The following is a 22,605-nucleotide window of genomic DNA, read 5'->3' as shown; positions in this document are numbered from 1 at the left end:
TTCTTTGTTATGGGTGGGGCCACAACATTAGTAACAAAGAAACAGAATTTCCAGAGGATGAGGCCCAGAAATCAGGATTTTAAAAAGATTCCCAGGTGATTCTGATGTGCAGCCAAGGTTGAGAACCACTGCTCTAGAACAGGGGTCCTCATTTTTAAACAGGGGGTCAGTTCACTGACCCTCAGACCGTTGGAGGGCCGGACTATAGTTTAAAAAAAATCTATGAACAAATTCCTATGCACACTGCACATATCTTATTTTGAAGTAAAAAAACAAAACGGGAACAAATACAATATTTGTATTTGCATGTGGCCCGCGGGCCGTAGTTTGAGGACCCCTGCTCTAGAATTTCCACAGCCCAGGCACTCAGTGTTTGTAATTAAAGTATGTCTGAGCCAAGTCACGTGCCACAGGGAAGGATGGAACTCGGGTGTGGTACACCTGCCAGCGTTGTGTAAGAAGGCGAGCGAGTGACTTCAAAGTTTCTCAGCTGTGTGCAAAGAAAATAATATTGCCCAGGTGCCCAAGCAAATGGGTGGTGAGGTTTCATTGCCTCCTAGAAGAGATTAATGAAGTGGGAGACCACGGTGAGACTATGATTGATAACAAGCTGAAAGTGTTATCAGGAAGAGCCAGCATGTGGGATCTTCCTAACTTTCCTTTGCCGTATTATTCACTATATAGCGAGTCTCATTTTTGAATCATTCACACAGAAGTAATACTATATAGAGATGTATACATAAAACTACATTAGACATTATTTGCAGTTTAAGAAATTTTTTTAAATATATTTTTATTGATTTCAGAGAGGAATGGCGAGCAAGAGAGAGAAAGAAAAATCAATGATGAGAGAGAATTATTGATCAACTGCCTCTTGCATGCCTCTTACTGGAGATCAAGCCCACAACCCGGGCATGTGCCTTTGACTGGAATCGAACCCAGGACCCTTCACTCCGCAGGCCAACACTCTATCCACCGAGCCAAACCACCTAAGGCTAAGGAAATTTCAAGAGTAGTTTTGTTTAAGCAGTTTCATCTTTAGAATTTAACCTCCTCATAAGATATGTTGTGTACTGTATTTTATGGATTTAAGAAGTGATGTCTTGTTCTAGCTGGTTTGGCTCAGTGGATAGAGTGTCGAATTTAACCTCCTCATAAGATATGTTGTGTACTGTATTTTATGGATTTAAGAAGGTTGCAGGCTTCCGGCCTTGGTCGGGGGGCGTGCGGAAGACAACCAATCGATATGTCTTTCTCCCATCTGTGTTTCTGTGTCTTTCCCTCTGTCTTCCACTCTCTCTAAAAATCAATAGAAAAATATCCTTGGGTAAGGATTAAAAAATAAGTAAAATACTGTCTTTAAGTCTACTTTTAGTAACTGTTTATTACATTCCGATTTTAATGTTCTTTATTTCTAACAGGCAAAGAGACTCAAGAAGCATGGACAGTCATCCTAGAGCCCTTGGCCATGCATCAGAGACATTTTCAGAAACCAGTCAGAATTTTCCTGAAAGGCACGGCCACCCAGTGGTCTCTCCCCACGAGTAGCACTTTGGGCACTGATAGCTGGATGCTCCAGAGTCCAGAGGAGAATAAGTCAGCCCACGGGACGTTGTTTCAGCAGCTGGTCCACAGGCTGACTGCCGAAGAGTTACATCTGGTAGGTCTCTGCCACACACTAGGTCATGCTTGTCAAATACAGCGGTCGCCAACCGGTGGCCCTCGGACCACTGGAGGTCGGTGAGGTCCGAGAGGTTGGCAACCGCTGGTTTAAGGAAACCTTTGGAGCAGCGGTCGCCAACCGGTGGTTCGTGGGCCACTGGTGGTCCGTGAGATCCAAAAGGTTGGTGACCGCTGGTCTAAATCATTGGTTAAGGGGAATAAGTGTGCTTGTGAAACACCCAGGGTTGTCCTCTATAATATCATCTCAGTGAAACAGGTGATGCTTTTGTAAATAATATTAATATTGTCTACATTGTAGATCGCGACAATGCTCATCAGTGAAGAAACAGTTTATAATATTGCATGTACCTGGAATCCCATTAAGCTAAATTATATTCACATAAGAAAAAGGGGCGTGGGCCAAATGCAGTGACTGTATTAGGGGGTGAAGTGACGGGACAGTAGCCCCCCTTATCCACGGCTTCACTTTCCACGGTCAAATGCAGTCTGAAATATTAAATGGAAAATCTCAGAAATAAACAGTTCATATAGTTTTTTCTTTTGTTTTAATATATTATTGATTTCAGAGAGGAAGGGAAAGGGAGAGAGAGAGAGAAACATCAATGATGAGAGAGAATCATTGATTGGCTGCCTCCTGCACACCCCTTATTGGGGATCGAGCTCGCAACCCAGGCATGTGTCCTTGACCGGAATCGAACCCAGGACTCTTCAGTCCACAGGCTGACACTCTGTCCACTGAGCCAAACCGGCTAGGGCAGCCATGGGCAAACTACGGCCCGCGGGCCGGATCCGGCCCGTTTGAAATGAATAAAACTAAAAAAAAAAAAAAGACCGTACCCTTTTATGTAATGATGTTTACTTTGAATTTATATTAGTACACACAAACACTCCATCCATGCTTTTGTTCTGGCCCTCCGGTCCAGTTTAAGAACCCATTGTGGCCCTCGAGTCAAAAAGTTTGCCCACCCCTGGGCTAGGGCAACAGTTCATACGTTTTAAATTGTGTGCTGTTCTGAGTAACGTGATGAACTCTCCAGAAGTCCTGCCTGGGACTCGAATCATCCCCTGTCCAGCGTGTCCATGCTGTGTACAGCCCCACCCATTAGTTTAGTAGCCAGTTCGGTCATCAGATCGACTGTCTTGTGTCACAGTGCTTGCGTTTTAGCGACCCTGATTTTAATAATGGTCCCAAAGTGTAAGGCTAGTGATGGCGACAAATCAGAAATGCCAAAGAGAAGCCGAAAAGCGCTTCCTTCAAGTGAACAGGTGAGGACAGTACAGTGAGGTATTTTGATATAGAGAGAGATCATTCACATAACTTTTATGGCAGTATATTGTTGTAAGTGTTCTATTTTATTGTTAGTTATTGCTGTTAATCTATTACTGTGCCTAATTTATAAATTAAACTTTATCAGAGTGGTTGGGAGGATTCAGTGGATTATAATAAATACATAATACATGCTCAATAGGCCCGGCTCGCGTGGCTCAGTGGTTGAGTGTGGACCTGTTACCAGGAGGTCACGACTCAATTCCCGGTCAGGCCACATGCCTACCTTGTGGGCTCGATCCCCAGTAGGGGGCGTGCAGGAGGCAGCCGATCAATGATTCTTTCTCATCATTGATGTTTTTATCTCTCTCTCCGCTCCCTTCCTCTCTGAAATCAATAAAATAAAATAAAAATACATACTAGTATATTTAGCCTTTTCTTAGTTGTAAATTGAGGAGTTAGGATTACATAATCAGTAAGTTCAACTCTAGCACTAATATCCACCAAGCCTGTGTCTTCCATAGGTTTTTATGTTAATAAGCATCTGGGGAAACTGTCCTTGCCTTTCACTGCTGCGTTCTCCTTTACACATGTCAGCCATGTTCTCAACCAGCTGGAACTTCTTCTGTAGGTCGCCAGTGTGGACCCCGGTGACGGCTGGCCCCCCGTCACAGGCGTCATTTCCCCGCTCTCTACCAACACTACGGTTCTCACCGTGTTCCGCACCGAGGAGGCTGCATTTCAGAGGCGTTTCCTCCAAACAGCTGTGGCCGAGAACCCCCTGGACACCGCGTCCCTTTGTTCCGATGTTATGGATGTCATATTGAGTCCGACCCCCTGTTTGTTGGAAGACCCTACCACCTCCGGTAAGTTTGCAACCAACAGCTGACACTCCAGGGCGGTGGCTGCAGGACTTCCCCCCTGCCCCCCATCTGCTCTCAGTAGAACCCCAGTATCTGTTATAAAACAGGTGAAGGCAAACTAGTACTTCAGGCAATTTAAATCGTCATTATTGATAGAATCCTGAAGCGGTTGGAGGAGGCCAAAGGCTCTGTGAAACCGCTTCGAAATTAGAGAAAAAGATGAAACCTGGTTTTTAACATATTTACTAAAGACTGCATGTGAACCTGTCAAGATTCTGTCTGCCTTCCAGTTCATGGCATTGTCACTTATGCTAGGTAGATGAAAACGCAGTTACCTTGGTATTTCTTCCATTTGTTCATTTATTCAACAGATTTAGCGAGTGCCTGCTGCATGTCAGGCGCTGTTCTATGTATTGGGAATAACACACCAGTGAACAGAGTAGGCAAAGCTCTTGTTCTCACGGGGTTTACCATTCAGTCGGAAGACAGGACAATAAACTAAATAAGGGAATTATATAGGATATTTGGAAGCGATAAATGCTATATAATAAATAGGAAAAAGGGAATGGGGCAGTTATGGGGTAAGAGGGGTGCCGTTTTAAGCAGGCCTGGTTGGAAAGCCATTGAGCACAGGCCTGCAGCGTGCGCCTGCTGTGTTTGAGGCGCAGCGAGGAAGCGTGCTCCTTGTGCAGTCAGAGCAGCAGTTTTCATAGACACAGGCCGTGGGAGTGGGTGCAGATGAAGGAGGGTCGCTAATGCTGCGTTTTGTATATCCTTGGTGAGAAGGCGGTCAGTCCTTGGCAGGCGCAAGAACGGGGATGTCCGCTTTGGTTCTCATGCCTCTTTTCCTTCCATCTCTGCTCCGTCCCTGCAGCTCCTCCCTGTCCAGAGTGGGCCCAGCAGGAGCTCGGCCGCACCGCGCCCTGGAGAGCTGCTGTTGCCGAGAGCTGGTTTCCCTGCTCCAACCTCAGTGGCGCCAGTTCGAATTTGATGGAGTCATTTTGGTAAAACTCCTTTTATTTCTCTGGGAACTGATCATTGAAATCAGCTCTCAATTATCTCGATAGGAGTGGTGGTGTTCTTTTTATAACAGACTACATTTTATGAGTATAGTTCAATAACATTAAAAACTAATTACATAACTATGTATGGTGCCAGGTGTGTACTAGACTTATTGGGGCATTACTTTGTAAATCATATAAATGTCTAATTGCTATGCTGTATACCTGAAGCTAATATAAAATACTGAGTGTCAACTGTAATTGGGGGGGGAAAAACAATTCTGAAAAGCAAATTTATAACCAGTAGGATCATATTAAAAACCACTTCTCCTGAAATTAAATACATTTCATAGCTAAAAAAATAAATAAATGAAAACTAATTACAAATGGAGAGTGTTGTTTAATGGGTGTACAGTTTCAGTTTTATACCTAATACCTATTTATTTGCACATGGAAGTATGTTGAGTACAATCAAAATTGCAAAAGGATGGTATAATATATTTCAATCAAAATTGCAAAAGGATGGTATAGTATATTTTTAAATAATTTACAACATAAAATAGCAGGTTTTGCTGGTTTTAATTTAGAAATACCTGTGGGAGATAAGGGTGGGAAAAGATTGGGGCTTTCTCTGTGTCTATAATGCTGAATTTTATTAAAAACAAAAGATCTGAAGCAGATATGGCACACTGTTAACAAGTACTTAATCTTGGAGCGAGGTACATACTTACTATTTAATAATGCTTTCTCATCTCTTCTATATATTTGACATGTCTAAAGTTTAAAAAAATTAACAGGAGAGAAAAGGCAAACTCCCCACTGGTAAAGGAAAACACCAGCACACTTAGGGAGACTGAGTTTGCTTTAGACCTGCCAGCAGGTTCAACTAATGATACCATAGCTTTTTAAAAAAATCTTTATTGTTGAAAGTATTACAAATGTCCCCTTTTTCCCCCCATTGACCCACTCCAGCCTGCCTCTGCCCCCCTCCCCAGGCCTTCATCACCCTATTGTCTGTGTCCATGGGCCATGCATTTATGCATACAAGGTCTTTGGTTGATTACCTTCCTCCCCTGCCTTCCCTCCGACATTCCGCCCTCTGTTCCATGCTTCTATGTCTCTGGATCCACTCTGTTCATCAGTTGATTTTGTTCATTAGATTCCACATATGAGTGAGATCATGTGATACTTGTCTTTCTCTGAGTGACTTATTTCACTTAGCATGATACCCTCCAGGTCCCTCCATGTTGTCTCAAAGGGTAAGAGATTCTTTTTCACTGCTGCATAGTATTCCATGGTATAAATGTACCACTGTGTTGTTGTTTTTTAATATATTTTTTTATTGATTTCAGAGAGGAAGGGAGAGGGAGAGAGAGATATAGAAACATCATTGATGAGAGAGAATCATGTATCGGCTGCCTCCTGCATGCCCCCTACTAGGGATTGAGCCTGAAACCCGGGCATGTGCCCTTGAGCAGAATTGAACCCGGGACCCTTCAGTCCACAGACCGACGCTCTATCCACTGAACCAAACCAGCCAGGGCTATTTAATTTTTTGAGGAAACTCCATACTGTTTTCCATAATATACCAGTTTGCATTCCTACCATCAGTGTACCAGGGTTCCCTTTTCTCTATATCCTCGCCAGCACTTGTCATTTGTTGATTTGTTGATGGCAGCCATTCTGTCAGTTGTGAGGTGATACCTCATTATCGTTTTAATTTGCATCTCTCTGATGATCAGTGACTTTGAGCATTGTTTCATATGTCTCTTGGCCATCTGTGTGTTCTCTTTGGAGAAATGTCTTTTTAGAGCCTTCGCACATTTTTAAATTGGATTGTTTGTCTTCCTTTTGTTAAGTTGTATGCGTTTCTTATATATTTTGGATATTAACCCTTTATCAGCTGTATCATTACCAAATATGTTCTCCCGAACAGTGGGCTCCCTTTTTGTTTTGTTGATGGTTTCTTTTGCTGTGCAGAAGCTTTTTATTTTGATGTAGTCCCATTTGTTTATTTTTCTCCTTAGTTTCATTTGCCCTAGGAGATGTATCCGTCAACATATTGCTACGAGAAATGTCTGAGATTTTGCTGGCTATTGTTTCTTCTAGGATTTTTATGGTTTCCTGACTTACATTTAATTTAAATCTTTTATCTATTTTGAGTTTATTCTTATGTATGATATAAGTTGATGGTCTAGTTTCATTTTTTTGCATGTATCTGTCCAATATTCCTTGCACCATTTATTGAAGAGACTGTCTTGACTCCATTGTATGCTCTTGCCTCCTTTGTCAAATATTAATTGAGTGTAATAGCTTGGGTTGATTTCTGGGGTCTCAGTTCTGTTCCATTGGTCTATATGCCTGTTCTTGTGCCAGTACCAGGCTGTTTTGATTACAGTGGCTTTGTAGTATAACTTGATATTCTGGTATTGTGATTCCTCCAACTTTGTTTTTCTTTCTCAAGATTGTTACAGCTATTTGGGATCTTTTTTGGTTCTATATAAATTTTTGGAGTGTTTGTTCTAGATCTGTGAAATATGCTGTTGGTGGGTTAATAGGGAGTGCATGGATTCTGTAGATTGCCTTGGGTACTATGGACATTTTAGTGATGTTGCTTCTACCAATCCATGAACACGGTATATTCTTCCATCTGTTTATGTCTTCCTCTCTTTTTTCAATGTCCTGTAGTTTTCCGAATACAAGTCTTTTACCTCCTTGATTAAGTATCTTACTACATTGCCAAATCCATTTATTAAATCTAGTAGTTTTTTGGTGGAGTCTTTAGGGTTTTCTATGTACGATATCATGTCATCTGCAAATAATGAGAGTTTTACTTCCTCCTTTCCAGTTTGGATGCCTTTTATTTCTTCTTGTCTGATTGCTGTGGCTAGGACTTTCAATATTATGTTGAACAAGGGTGGTGAAAGCAGACATTCCTGTCTTGTTCCTGTTCTTAGGGGAAATGATTTTAGTTTTTGCTAATGGCATCATAACTTTCTCCTATTTTTAAATCAGATTATATCAGGTAATGGAAGATAGTGAAATACAAGTAATACATTTTGAAAGTTGTCCCATTTTTGTGATTTCCTTAGTGCCTGGTAGTTAGCTCTAGGTCAGTGGTTGGCAAACCGCAGCTCACGAGCCACATGCGGCTCTTTGGCCCCTTGAGTGTGGCTCTTCCACAAAATACCACGTGCGGGCGCGCACGTACAGTGCGAAGTTGACTTAAAACTTTAAGTAAAGTTTATTTAAAGTTAATTTTAGGGAACATTGTGGAGTGAAAGAAGATGTAGTGTCGAGGATGGAGAAAGGTATGTGGAGATGGTTTGGACATAAGAGAGGATGAACGAAAGGAGACAGACGAAACAAGTATACAAGACGAGTGTGGATGAGAGAGTTGGAAGGGGTCGACCTCAGCGAACGTACCTCAATTAGATTGAGGACGTTTTTAGCAAAGGCCAGCTTAGGAGGACCCTAACTAAGTTAATAACAATGTACCTACCTATATAGTTTAAGCTTAAAATATTTGGCTCTCAAAAGAAATTTCGATCGTTGTACTGTTGATATTTGGCTTTGTTGACTAATGAGTTTGCCGTCCACTGCTCTAGGTGGACAAGTGTTCCATAACTAATCACCCCTCACCCCCATTTCTCCTCATTCCATCGTCTTGCACTTGAATGTATGGACACTGAGCAAAAAATAACCAGGGAAGCGCAGAAGTGAAGTAGTTGCCGTAATCAAACATGTACCCTGGGACGTGAAGATCTTGTTAAAAAAGTCAACACTGTGTGTAACGATTAATGGTTCTGTGAACAGGTAGCCTTTGCCTCTGAGTTTGTTCAAAGCGTAAGTGAGAAAAGGGACCATTTCCCTCCTGAGAAAGCATACTTTTGAAGGCATCTTGTGGGGCCATCTTATAAACAGAGGCATTTTGTTATTATTGTCGTGTTGTCTTTAAAGCATTTGGGGAAATTAGACTTTCAGCTTTACACCAGCCTTCTTGCCTTGTTCACAGGCTGCTGCAGGCTGCCTCGCCCGCTAAGCAAGAGTCTTCCAAGACTGAGAGTGAGTTAACACGCCGCCTGGCCGAGCTCTACCTGAGAAGGTCTTGTGAGGAACCCGCCGTGGCTAACCAGGAAGACAGCAGAAAGAAACGTACGCTCATACCAAGGAGGTTCTTGAGTATTTTTTGAGACTGTATGTTTTATAAAGAGATAATACTCCCTAAAATGAGGTTGAAATGGTAACCGAATAAACAAGGACACGTTCTTCTATTTCAAATTTCAAAATAATTACGTTAGTACAATAGTGATTAAAATATCAGCCATAGCCCTGGCCCGTGCACTGAAGGGTCTCAGGTTTGATTCTGGTGGGGCATGTACCTGGGTTGCAGGTTCGATCCCTGACCCTGGTTGGGTGTGTGCGGGAGGCAACCAACCAATCTTTCTCACGTTGATGTTTCTCTTTCTCTCCCTCCCTCCCATCCTCTCTTCCACTCTAAAACTCCATGGAAAAATTATACTTCAGTGAGGATTAACAAAATAATAAAAAAATGAGCCGCAATTTTACCTTCTTAATAAACCATTTTCATTTTTAGTTATAACAAATTTAAATACAACTTTGCGTGTCGCTTACAGAATTATTTGTTCATCTGCTACCTTGCCTTTTCAGTTACTATTCCACCTCACTACTTAACAAAATTTACAGAATTCTTTTGTTGTTGAATATTTTGATTGATATCATTATAAATGATACTGTAGTGTACATATCATGCGTATGATTTGATTTGTTCTTTAGTGATTTCGTTAGCATAAGCTTCTAGGAAAAGTTTTTGCATTATAAAGTGGGAAAAGTAGCTCTTAGTGCAGAATGAAAGCAGTGGGGTTTTTTGTTTTTTTGGTAACTGAAGTAGTTCTTGGTCCACTGGGGTAAAATTTCTTTTACTTTCCCTCCCACGATGGTTGGTAGGAGGCGTCCCTCGCACGCCAGTGCGGCAGAAGATGAAGACCATGTGCCGCTCCTTGAAGATGTTGAACGTTGCGAGGCTGAACGTCAAGGCTCAGAAGCTGCATCCAGATGGCAGTCCAGAGCCCGCTGGGGACAGGGGGACCCAGCAGACAGCGGGGGGGAGAACAGCGGGGAGATTGGAGCACAGAGGAAGGACACAAAAAAGCCCCAAACCTAAAGGTACTCCCTCATTTCAAAACATTCAGTGTCTGAGTGCGGGTGACCCTTTATATACCCTCACTGGGGGGCGGTGCACGAATTCGGTGAATGGATGGGTGGTCTCTCTGGGTAGCCTGCGGGGATGGGGCCGAAACCTGCAGTCCAGTGCCACCTGCAGCTCCTATCTGCTGCTCCCACTTATTCCTACCCTGCTCGGGAGAGGTTCGAGCTGCAGCAGCACTCACCAGCCATGAGCCCTGCATCTGGCGCCCTCCTGAGGGGAGTGGCTTGCGGGATCAGGCCAAAACCAGCTCTCTGACATCCCCTGAGGGGTCCTGGATTGTGAGAGGGCACTGGCCAGGCCTAGGAACCTTACTGGTGCAAGATCGGGGCCAGCTGCCCTAGCTGGTTTGGCTCAGGGGATAGAGCATCGGCCTGTGGACTGAAGGGTCCCAGGTTCGATTCCAGTCAAGGGCACATGCCCAGGTTGCGGGCTTAATCCCCAGTCGGGGGTGAACAGAAGGCAGCCAATCAGTGATTCTCTTTCATCATTGATGTTCCTATCTTTCACTCTCCCTTCCTCTCTGAAATCAATAAAAATCTATTTAAAAAAAAAAAAAAGATCGGGGCCGGGGTGGACCGTGGGAGGGCTCCAGGGTGTTTCAGGCTCATCTCGCTCAGTCCTGATTGGCCAGATCCCAGCAGCAAGCTAACTTACTGGTCGGAGCGTCTGCCCCTTGGTGGTCAGCACATGTCATAGTGAGCGGTTGAGCACCTTAGCATATTATTAGCATATTAGGCTTTGATTGGTTGAACAGTCGACCGGTCGGTCACCAGAGGACCGGACACTTAGCATAATAGGCTTTTACTACATAGGATATTTCTATGCATTTCAGGCAAGCACAGCCTTTACCCACTCTGCAATCTTTACTGGAAGTCCTCAGTGTAACTTTTTTTTTTTTTTACAGATTTTAAAACTGAAGAGGAGCTACAATCTTACATACATGAAAATTACCAAAAGACTATGGCCACAGGAGAAACCGTGTTGTATTCATGTGCTCAGAACATGATCTCAACCATTAAAGCATTTCTCAAGTCCAAAGGCACCAAGGACTTAGAGGTAAGAGGGTCCCGATAAGTGTCATTGTTGCTTATTGGCGGGTTTGGTTCACATGTTTGTATGTAGGGCATGATTCATACATGATGAGGGGAGCGAGGAGGTGAATGGTGAGCACAGTTCCAGGTCTTTCTAACAAGGCAGAAACGGAAGGCATGGGTTAGGCTGGTAATGCCATGTGCTCTCCTCTGTCCTTATCTGAGCCTCGTGTGAGCTGCGTGTATTAAGCCAGTGGTTCTCAGTCCTGCCTGGACTGTGGAGTCACCTGCAACGTTTTTGCTTGTTTGTTTGTTTGTTTGTAAATCCTCACCTGAGGACATTTTTTCATTGGTTTTCAGAGAAAGGGAGAGAGAGAGAAACATCGGTGTGAGAGAGACACATCGGTGTGAGAGACACGTTGACTGGTTGCCTTCCACACACATCCCGACTGGGGAGCAAACCTGCAACCCAGGTTTGTGCCCTCGACTGGGACTCGAACCCGTGACCCTTTGGTGTGCGGGCCAACGCTCTAACCACTGATGAACACTGTCTGGGGCACGTGGGACATTGTTTAGTACCTGATGCCTGCCTCCCTCCAGATGCAGTGAAGCAGATGTCTGCGTGTTGGGACCTGGGTATCTATACACTAACAGCTTCTTACGTGACCCTTATGCACAGGGATGTTGTAAGCCACTGTTTTAGACCAGTTATTGCTTCTATTCAAGGCTGGTGAAGCCAGACTCTTCTTAAGTGAACAGGAGTTGTTTATAGTATGTAGACATCTCAGTCACTACTGTATGGAATCTTCCTTTTAAGAAAGGTCAAGCCCTGGCCGGTGTGGTTCAATGGTCAGAGCGTTGGCCTGCACACTGAAGGGTCATGGGTTCAATTCCTAGTCAAGAGTGCATACCTGGGTTGCTTGTTTGCTCCCCATCCCTGGTTGGGGCCTGGGCTGGAAGCAGGTAGTCAATGTGTCTCTCTCACATCAGTATTTCTCTTTCTCTCCCTCCATCCCTTCCTCTCTCTCTGAAAAGCAATGGAAAAAATATCCTCAGGTGGGGACTGAAAAAAAAAAAAAGATCAAATCTGCAGGCTTGAAGATAGAAAAGAACAACATTCATTTCACCATTTTTTCATTAAAGTGAAAGAAGGGGCCCTCACCGGTTTGGCTCAGTGGATAGAGCGTTGGCCTGCGGACTGAAAGGTCCCAGGTTCGATTCCGGTCAAGGGCATGTACCTTGGTTGCGGGCACATCCCCAGTAGGAGGTGTGCAGGAGGCAGCTGATCGATGTTTCTCTCTCATCAGTGTTTCTGACTCTCTATCTCTCCCTCCCTCTCTGTAAAAAATCAATAAAATATATTTTAAAAAAAATAAAGTGAAAGAAGGGGGCGTGTGTAAAGGAATGTACTTCCCTTCTTTGGCACTTGTCAGCCCTGAAGAAATTAGAAATGATGACAAGGAATGTCACATTTTCCTATGTGATACTTTTGGATTTTCAGATGAACTGCCTGCATCAAGTCAAAAATAACCTCTTAAAAACTAGCAAAAGTCTTAGACAAGACATGGGAAAAAACCGGGATAAAGAGGACAAAATCAGAGAGTAAGTAACCTTTTTTGTTTGTTTTTTTAACCATTGCTCCAAAACAAACTCTAAGACTTGCTTGTAGCCATTTAGAACAGATGGCAAATTGCTCGGAGAGGCTTTTGTGGCTGATTCTTTATAATCTGTTGCAGTTTGAGTCACTTGTTTACCTGATAACCATGTGGCTAGAGCAGCGGTCACCAACCTTTCAGACCTCACGGACCACCAGTCGGTGACTGCTGATTTAGAGAAAGCCACGGTTCTCCGTTTTGTTGTTTTGTATATAAGTAGATCTATGACTGAGGAAGGGGCCTCAAGTTTAGTGACCTTCAGAGTAGCTATAGCCTAGTGCAGCGGTTCTCAGCCTGTGGGTCGCGACCCCTTTGGGGGGTTGAACGACCCTTTCACAGGGGTCGCCTAAGACCATCGGAAAACATATATAATTACATATTGTTTTTGTGATGAATCACTATGCTTTAATTATGTTCAATTGGTAACAATGAAATTGGGGGTCACCACAACATGAGGAACTGTATTAAAGGGTCGCGGCACTAGGAAGGTTGAGAACCACTGACTAGTGTTTCTCTCTTTCAAGGTGCCAGCTGCAGGTGTTTCTCCGTTTGGAGATGTGTGTGCAGTGCCCGTCGATACGTGACAGCATAGATGACGTGGAGCAGCTGGTGGAGGAGGTAAGTATATCGCTCGGGGCCGCTGGGAATGTGCTAGAAGCTCTCAGCGTCCCGCAGAGGCGTGTACTCACCTCAGAATCTCCTTCAGGTGGCGGATTTGCTGCGCATGGTGTGTTTAACTGAGGACTCGGCATACCTGGCGACGTTTCTGGAAGAAATTCTGGGAATGTAAGTTTGAGTTCTGCTCCCCTAACCTTAACACTGTTCCACCAAGGAGTGCGTATGGCGTTGTTTCAGAATCCTGGAACTGGAGGGACCGTTTCCCATGCAGGGCGAGGGGGGGATGGAGGGGCCACCGTGACGGCTCTTCCCCATGTAGCCAACCTGCCCACAGGTACATCGACTCCATCCCGAAGACGCTGGGGCAACTGTACGACAGCCTGGGCATCGTGGTTCCTCAGAAGCTGGCTGGGGTCCTGCCCACAGACTTCTTCAGCGACGACTCCGTGACACAGGAGAGCAAGTCGCCGCTTTCCTCCGTGCCCCTCATGGCCGGCGGCGGCAGGTCAGTGCCGGGCGGCACGGACTCCGACCAGCTGGAGGAGCTGCGAACCCGGTCGGCTAAGAAGAGAAGGTAGGAGGGCGTTGGGAATTGAAGGCCTTCCTTGTATACTCCAGTTCTGGCAGAGAGGGTGTTTAGTTATTATTTTTAAATCCTCACCTGAGGGTATTTTTCCCAGAGAGTGAGAGGGAGGGAGGGAGGAAGGGAGGAAGGGAGGAGGGGAAGAAGGAAGGAAGGAAGGAAGGAAGGAAGGAAGGAAGGAAGGAGGGAGGAATGGGGAAAGAGAGAGAAACATCGATGTGAGAGAGACATCAACTGGTTGCCTCCTTCACAAACCCCAACCTGGGGTGGGGAGCGAACCCACAACCCAGTTACATGTCCTTGATCGGGAATTGAACCCGGGACTCTTCAGTCCGCAGGCTGAAGCTCTGATCACTGAACAAAACTGGCTAGGGCCGGAGGGTGTGTTTAAACCACAGTCCAGTATGTGTGTTTGTCATCCATTGACTCCCTTGTGGCCTCCTGTCTGAATCACAGAAGCCAGTCCCGGAGTTTCTGCTCTGGTTCCTGGGTGTTCGGAAGCGTGTCAGGAGCAGGTGACACTTATCCGGGGAACACACAGTATTTGCCACTGAGTCCCCAGAGCCCTTGACTGTCCGTGGGGTGTCCGGGAACTAGGAGCCTTGTAGGAGATGAGCGTAGGGTTTTAGCTTTTTAAGTTTTCCTTTTTAAGTTTTTCATTGTTTATAACTAGTTGAATTTATAATACTTACTTTTGGAAATTCTGGGATTGACCTGCTTTGCTTTAAATTCTGGCCAATACCAAGATCGCTGACCTTTATCTAAAGAATGTTTTAGCCCTGGCCGGTTTGGTTCAGTGGATAGAGCGGTGGCCTGTGGACTGAAGGGTCCTGGGTTGGATTCCGGTCAAGGGCACATGCCTGGGTTGCAGGCTCAATCCCCAGTGGGAAGCATGCAGGAGGCTGCTGAGCAATGATTCTCTCTCATCATTGATGTTTCTCTCTCTCCCTCTCCCTCTCCCTTCCTCTCTGAAATAAATAGAAATATATATTTTAAAAAAGAATGTTTTATTTTACACTGTAGTTTCCGTCTAATTTAACTGCTACTGAGTGTACATTGACTGTTTCTTTCTCTTTCCAAAAGGAAAAATGCATTAATAAGACACAAAAGCATTGCGGAGGTCTCACAGAATCGTCGACAAATTGAAATCCCCAAAGTGTCCCAGAAACCCGCGAGAAACGTAAGTCATTTCCCAGAGACAGGAAATGGCGCCAGAGACCTAGTCCTTCTGCGCGAGCCACACGGGAGAGCAGAATGAAGGGCGGTGTCTGCGGTGGGGAGTGGACGTGGCGCTCACAGAAGTCAAATCAGATGTTGTTTTTTAATCCTCACCTGAGGCTATTTTTCCATCGATTTTTAGAGAGTGGAAGAGACAGGGAAAGACAGAAATATTGATGTGAGAGAAACACACATGGATTGGTTGCCTCCTACACTCTCCCTAACCAGGGCCTGGGAGGAGCCCTTGACTGGACTCGAACTCCGGACCCTTCAGTCCGCATGCCGATGCTCTGTCCACTGAGCCAAATAGCCTAGGGCAAGATGTTTTTATGAATGTGTGTGCAACTATAATCCACGGACTAAAGAAATATACATGTGTTACATATTAACCCTTTTACCCAAAAGTGTGACAGAGGTAGTGTAAATAAAACAGCAAGCCCAAGTTAGGAAGGAATGAGTTCATTTGAAATCTTTAATGTAGATGAGAATTCTCCTAAATACTGACTAACATAAGCAAAGAGGTCATTGAACAGTGGTGTGCAAGCATAAAGGGGATCTGGCTGTGTGCCAATATGTGTGTTTTATTTCCATAAGAAGTTAAAGAAGTGTGGGTGGGTGGCTGGTGCTGTTGTCCGATGGTAACTTGGTTGTGGCAGGTGTAAGGACTTGAGGTTTGTTGGTGGCAGAGAGAAAGAAACCTAGGTGGAGTCTGTGAGTGCGTGCCAAAACCAGCAAATGGGTTTTGAAATGTCTTTTCCCATTGTGGACCTCTTACCAAGTGGAATGAATGCCTTGCTAAGGATTCGGTGAAACTTGTGAACTGCACAGATTATTGAGAAGCATTAAAAGTCTATGAGAACTTGCCCTGGCCGGTTTGGCTCAGTGGATAGCGTGTCGGCCTGCGGACCTAAGAGTCCCGGATTCAATTCCGGTCAAGGGCACATGCCTGGGTTTCAGGCTTGGTCCTACGTGCAGGAGGCAGCCAGTCAGTGATTACCTCTTGTCATTGATGTTTCTATCTCTCTCTCCCTCTCCTTTCCTCTCTGAAATCAATAAAAATATATTTTTTAAAACATGTATGAGGACTAGCTTTAGAAGCGCTAATCATTACAGTGATGGTTTGCTGTCTGTTTATTGAGATTTGTAACTGTCCTTTGGAATCTGAAGTGGGATTTCTGTTAAAGAGTTAGTGTCTTCACTTTTTATCCTTACTCGAGGATATTTTTTTCATTGACTTTTTTTTTTTTTTTTTAAGAGAGACTAGAAGGGGGCGGGGGGGGGGCGGGGAGAGACACATGCACATCCATTGATTGCCTCCCACACTTGCAGACCGGGGTGGGATGAACCTGCAACCAAGGTATGTGCCCTTGACCAGGAATCAAACTCTCGCCCCTTTGAGAGAAACTGGCCAGGGCTGGGCTCACTTTCTCAGTAGACCTTACTATGTGAATAAGATCCAAATCTGATGTATGTTGGCATCCTGATTGGAGAGGGGGGAATCCCAAAGTGGACGGCCCGGAGGTGCCAGGCCACCCTCAATAGATCTGAGGATGATTTGCCGTCATTCATCACTGCGTGTAACTCGTCCTTCTAACGCTGGTGCTCATGGGACCGAAACTTCATTTCAGACCAGTCAGGAAAGCTTGCTTCTTTAAAACTAGGTTTACTGAGATTGTTTGTTTGTTTCCTATTCTGCATTTTGCCTTTTCCCATTGTGGACCTCTTTCTGTGTTAGAATATCCAGGTCTTGCTTCCTTCTCTATTCTTACAGACCTTCCTAATTCTGTTAATATCTGCATTGGATGGATGAGCCATCATTGATTTGTTTCCGTCTTTATGGATAGTTAGGGAGTTTCTTATTTTGTATTATTATTGCAGCCTTCAGTGTCCTTGGATCCATGTATCTATTTTTGTGCGTTTTGCAACCATTTGTTATGGATTCCCGTAAGGAGAACTGTCAGGGTCAAAGGGTGCCATGTGGAATTTTATTCCCTTATTTTAAATGCATATCTGTTTTCTTACTGGGTCTTCTCATCTTTCAGGAGAACCCTCGCCCCACGCTCCCGCAGCCCTCGCTCCCAGTGAAAGATCCAGTACAAGGTACGCTTCGTTCTCTCGGCACCTCTTCATCGACTAGAACGACACATTTATTCACTTGCATGTATTTAAGCAGCTGCCTAGTTATGGGAGTTGTTGGTTAGTGACATATGTCCAGATGACATGTACTAGGAGAATGAGGTGTTCAGGGGGTCTCAAAATGCTGCACTCTGAAATCTTTTTTTTTTTCTTTGGGTAAAGCATTTCTTTTTAAAAATATATATATTTTTATTGATTTCAGAGGAGAAAGGAGAGATAGAAACATCAGTGATGAGAGAGATCATGGATCAGCTGCCTCCTGCACGCCCCACACAGGAGATCGAGCCCACCACCTGGGAATCGAATGGTGACTTCCTGGGTCATAGACTAGATAACGTGCCCTCATACCCAGGAGACATGGGACTGAGGAGTCTCGTGTCTGCCCTTCCTCTGCAGTGTGGGGGTGGGAAATTGTACAAATGGGGGGGCAGGAATGTCGATAGGGCATGAATTTTAGCAACGACTATTGATTGTGTTATTCTTTGAAGTTTTCTATAGATATTAACTTTTTCAAAAACTGGGGAGAAACAGAAAGTAGCAAGTCCAGGTTAGCTGTCAGGTCGTAAATCAGGTTCGTAGACAGCCTCAGGCAGCGAGCAGGGCTCTTACGTGGAGCTGGAGGAACTTTTTTATTTTTTATTTTAATTTTATTTTTAAATATATTTTATTATTTTTTACAGAGAGAGGAAGGGAGAAGGATAGAGAGTTAGAAACATCGATGAGAGAGAAACATCAGTCAGCTGCCTCCTGCACACCCCCTACTGGGGATGTGCCCACAACCAAGGTACATGCCCTTGACCGGAATCGAACCTGGGACCTTTCAGTCCGCAGGCTGATGCTCTATCCACTGAGCCAAACCGGTTAGGGCTGGAGGAACTCTTTTAAAACTTCGCTGTGTGATTGGGGTCCTTGGGTTAATGTGTGTGTCACTGATGGGAAGACGTCAGGGGGCCTCCCAGTGTGTGGGCCTGCTTCCTTTGGTTTTCTTTCGATGACTGGCTCTTAGAAGACTTTACCGCAGAGCAATTATCACGTAGCCCCCACGAGGCCACTCTAAGATTAAGAAGCCGTTTTCCTCGCGTTGCCAAGTGTTTCTTGACTCTTCAGCTTCCTCCCCTAACTCTGAGTCTCTAGATGGTCACAGCTTTCATGCTGTTGAGTGAGGAAGGGCATTTAAAATAACCCAGAAAATTAGTAAAATATTTGTAAGAAGATTAAAATCTTTGAAGTTGAAAGAACACTTTCTACCTGAGGCTGAGCTGAATACACAGCAGCGAAAAAGGGAGGACAATCCTAACTCTAGGGTGTATTGAAAGGCCCGTCCTCTTACTCAGGGTGATGTCCATTCTTCAGCGAGCAAAGCTTCCAGGGTGTGTGTTGTGGGCCTTCTGTGTGCTCCTGAAGGTTGAGTTTACATTGAATTTATAAAAGTAAATGATTTTAGCCCTGGCCCGTGGGACTCAGTTGATTGGGCTTCGTCTGTGCACCAAAAGGTTGCCAGTTCCATTCCCGGTCAGGGCACATGCCCAGGTTTCTGGCTCAATTCCCAGTAGGAGGCGTGCAGGAGGCCGCTGATCAATGTTTCCCTCTCACATTGATGTTTCTCTCTCCCTTTCCCTTCCTCTCTCTCTAAAAATCAACTTAAAATAACTTTAAAGTACCATGTGAGTATAGTAGTTAAGGAAATTCCCCAGTAAGTGTCTACCAGCATATAGTAGTCAGTCTGTAGCATAGTTTCTTTAAGCAGCTTCTCTCGGTTGTGGATAACTTTCTTTTCCCAGATACGGCATTTATAAGTGATAATATTTGTCTTTTTCGTTTGTTTGTTTTCAGAAGTGACCAAAGTCCGAAGAAATCTCTTCACCCAGGAAATTTCTCCTTCAAAGAGACCGGCGAAGCGGGGGCTGCCGAGAAGCCACTCCGTGTCGGCCGTGGAAGGCCTGCGGCACCAGCTGGACAGCGTGGGCCGGACCAAAGGTAACTTCACCGCGACCCGGGCAAGGGCTGCTCGCGCCAACCAGTCCCGAGACCCGCTTTACGGCAGGAGCTCATGCATTTCCTGTTTTCCCCTTCTCTGTGGTTGCCTCCAGTTACTTTTCCCCTCGGGGTCTCTCCAGCCGAGGTCCCTGCGGCTGAGGGACCGGCCGTGTCTGAGGGACCCTGTGCTGCTCGCCTTGCAGGGCATCCCAGGCTGCTGACCAGGACTGTGGCCGAGACCCCGGAGCACAAGCAGGTCTCCGGGCGGCTGCTGCACCGGCAGATCAAGGGCAGGTGAGTGACACCCGTGTGGCCGCCCCACCCCCCAGACAGCTCTCCCTGCTCCATGGGCTTCGTGACTCAGGTCCCGACTGTTTCTTACAACCAGAGAGCACCCTGTCAGCTCCGAGGGCCGAGAACCCACGGGAGGGGCTCTGTCTGGCCTCGCGCACCTGGCCAGTGGTTTTGAGATTTACCCGTGTTGTTCACATGTCAGTTCATCCCTTTCTGTTACTGAGCAATATGCTGTTGAATGGATATTCCACATCTTTTTTATTGATTTCAGAGAGGAAGGGAGAGGGGGGGAGAGAGATGGAAACATCAGTGATGAGAGATTCATTGGTCAGCTGCCTCCTGCCCACACCACACTGGGGATCGAGCCCCCAACCCAGGCATGTGCCTTGACCGGGAATCGAACCCTGATCTTCTGATTCATGGGTTGACGCTCAGCCATTGAGACACACCAGCTGGGCTGGCTATTTCACAATTTTAAAATCCATGTGCTGACACGGGGAAGGAGAGGTGGGTCTTCATTATGGCCAGGCAGGGCTGGGGTCTAGGGTCCCAACTTCCTGTGCTGAGGGGCTGTTTTCTGGCAGCTGCCTGGGCAGAGCAGGTCTCCCCTGACAGTGTCTGTCCTTTGTGACCCCTGCCCCGGTTCTCGGAGGGCAGTTTTGGCCGCACCTCTGGGTGTGTTCAGGGTGTCGGCCTCTCCAGCACCCATGGGATCTGAGAAGCAAAAAGGAACTTCCGGGTGCTCACTTCCCCGTCTCTGGGTCCTGAGTCCCAGCCAGGCGACCTCTGCTCTCCGCCCTTGTCCTCCTCACAGTTGCTGCATGTAACGTACAGGAAGACTAGGGAGGAGCACGTGTGTGTCTTGTCAAGGCTCCGTCTTGTCATTACTGGTGTTAGGGTTTCACATAACTTGTGCCAGTTTTTCTACAGAATAAATGGTAAGAAGTGAAGTTTGTAGGTATTAGAGTGGAAGAGACGGGGGAGAGATTACTTGCCTCCCACACATGCCACTAGCTGGGCCGGGGGTCAAACCTGCAACCCAGGTCCGTGCCATTGACCCTTTGGTGTGCGGGCTGACGCTTTAACCACAGAAACAGCGGCCAGGGCAGAAGTATACATCTGTAGTTAATTTTGAAGTTGTAAAGAAATGTTTGAAGTCCTAGCTGGTTTGGCTCAGTGGATAGAGCATTGGCCTGTGGACTGAAGGGTCCCAGGTTCTATTACGGTCAAGGGCACATGCGCGGGTTTCCGGCTCGGTCCCCAGTAGGGGGCATGCAGGAGGCAGCCAGTCAATGATTCTTATCATTGTGATTTCTATCTCTCACTCCCTCTCTCAGAAATATATATTTTTTAAATGTTTTAACTCTGATAGTGAGAGAGGGCCCATGGCGGTGCTATCAGACTCTCGGGGGGAGCGGCTGTATCTCCTCAGTGTGTTCACTGTGAATTCATTCGTGATTCTGACTAATCCTTGTGCTCTTGGTTCCTCGAGGTCCTCTGACCCTGGTCCTGAGATCGACGTGGTTGAGGAGTCCCCGGAGAAAGGTACCTACTGCCTTTGTGTGGGAGTTTCACCTGCTTTCTGTGGAAACCTCACGGCCTGGTCTGCTCAGCCTCTCACCCTGAGACAGGGCTGGGGAAGGTCAGGCCCGTGAGATCATTTGGTTTGGCCCTGCCCAGGCCCTAGGGGTGACGTTGATAGTTTATATGGTCCCCAAATGATAGTTATTATAAATATCCAAATGGCCCCTGGCAGGAAAAGGTCCCCCACCCCTATTCTAAGCTGTTCACAGGGAGGTGACAGTGCTGCACACACCCGCAATCTTTTTTTTTTTATTATTAAATATATTTTATTGATTTTTTACAGAGAGGAAGGGAGAGGGATAGAGAGTTAGAAACATCGATGAGAGAGAAACATCGATCAGCTGCCTCCTGCACATCTCCTACTGGGGATGTGCCCGCAACCAATGTACATGCCCTTGACCAGAATCGAACCTGGGACCCTTCAGTCCGCAGGCCGATGCTCTATCCACTGAGCCAAACCGGTTCCGGCCACACCGGCAATCTTGAGTGGTGAGTGGCCTTTTAAAGGTATATGTGATGGAGTTTCCCAAGATTGACTTTTTTTTTTAAATCAAGATAGATGTTTATTGTTGAAAAATCAGAAAAAAATAGAAAAGTCAGAATTTTGATAATCACTTGGTATACTTGGTAATCCCATAACTCTGAAATACTGTTAACAGGTTAATATATGTGATAAACGCATAAACTGCAATTTTTAAATTGAAACATTTTTACAAGCGTGACTACTTTACACATATTTCTCACCCCCCATCGTACCTCATGGTGGCCAGTCATGACACTGTCTGAGGTGACAGGCTCGTGGGCCACCTTCTTTGCACCTGCTGGGGCCACATACCACACACACCTCTTATCTTTGCTACCACAATGAAGTCTCAGCCAATGGCGTGTCAGGCTCCTGTCTGTATTTGGTAACACATGAGTGTTGCTCACGTGCACGTGGGAGAGGTCAGGTGGCGTGTCTCCCTGCTGACGGCTGTGGCTCTGCTTCTGTAGAGGTGAGTCTGAGAAGAAGCCCTCGCATCAAGCAGCTGGCACTCGGCAGGACGAAATCTGGTCCCTTCTATTCTGCGTCTCAGCCGCAGCCTCGAAGTGTGCAGAGGGTTCACTCGTCTCAGCAAAGCCAGTCAGGTAACGTGCCTGCCCCACGTCCACGCTGACTTGGTGGGGGGAGTATTTTTGGGAAAAGCAGTGAGATTTGGCCTCTTGCTTCTGGACATGGGAGATGTAGAGCCGGTGAGTGTATTTGAGGTTCGGGTGATGAGCAATCCGGGGCCTTTATGATCCGCATCATCCCTTCGGAGTCTGACAGCGGCCGCGACCTGTGCTCACGTCTTACCCGAGTCCCAGGGGGAGGCGGTACCTGTGTGTCTCCTTTGCTCTTATAATTACACACGACAATGTTTCCTACCATAGGGCCGGGGTTAACTGCAGTCTTATTCACACTCAGGGAGGTAGCATGATCGTA

At 45.8% G+C, this 22,605-nt stretch overlaps 1 protein-coding gene across 1 annotated transcript in view; it reads left to right on the top strand.

Annotated features, from left to right (window-relative positions):
• TICRR (TOPBP1 interacting checkpoint and replication regulator) overlaps window positions 1–22,572 on the top strand; it is a gene marked incomplete at its 5' end in the record, with an annotated part of 32,523 nt that extends 9,951 nt beyond the window's left edge. The window contains 17 exons of the mRNA XM_023748241.1: window positions 1,422–1,660; window positions 3,582–3,816; window positions 4,688–4,817; window positions 8,830–8,969; window positions 9,783–10,001; window positions 10,949–11,100; window positions 12,577–12,677; window positions 13,255–13,348; window positions 13,437–13,516; window positions 13,683–13,922; window positions 15,015–15,111; window positions 17,192–17,249; window positions 19,119–19,262; window positions 19,466–19,556; window positions 21,049–21,101; window positions 21,354–21,359; window positions 22,134–22,572. Coding sequence (XP_023604009.1) covers window positions 1,422–1,660; window positions 3,582–3,816; window positions 4,688–4,817; window positions 8,830–8,969; window positions 9,783–10,001; window positions 10,949–11,100; window positions 12,577–12,677; window positions 13,255–13,348; window positions 13,437–13,516; window positions 13,683–13,922; window positions 15,015–15,111; window positions 17,192–17,249; window positions 19,119–19,262; window positions 19,466–19,556; window positions 21,049–21,101; window positions 21,354–21,359; window positions 22,134–22,297 — 2,243 coding nt within the window. The remainder of the gene's footprint in view (window positions 1–1,421; window positions 1,661–3,581; window positions 3,817–4,687; window positions 4,818–8,829; window positions 8,970–9,782; window positions 10,002–10,948; window positions 11,101–12,576; window positions 12,678–13,254; window positions 13,349–13,436; window positions 13,517–13,682; window positions 13,923–15,014; window positions 15,112–17,191; window positions 17,250–19,118; window positions 19,263–19,465; window positions 19,557–21,048; window positions 21,102–21,353; window positions 21,360–22,133) is intronic.
• Between the last annotated feature and the right edge of the window lie 33 nt (window positions 22,573–22,605).

The sequence above is a fragment of the Myotis lucifugus genome, unplaced genomic scaffold, assembly GCF_000147115.1.
Source record: "Myotis lucifugus unplaced genomic scaffold, Myoluc2.0 scaffold_1220, whole genome shotgun sequence".
Lineage (NCBI taxonomy): Eukaryota > Metazoa > Chordata > Mammalia > Chiroptera > Vespertilionidae > Myotis > Myotis lucifugus.
The sequence above is the reverse complement of the archived record's forward strand: the minus strand, read 5'-3'. Positions and strand labels throughout refer to the sequence as shown.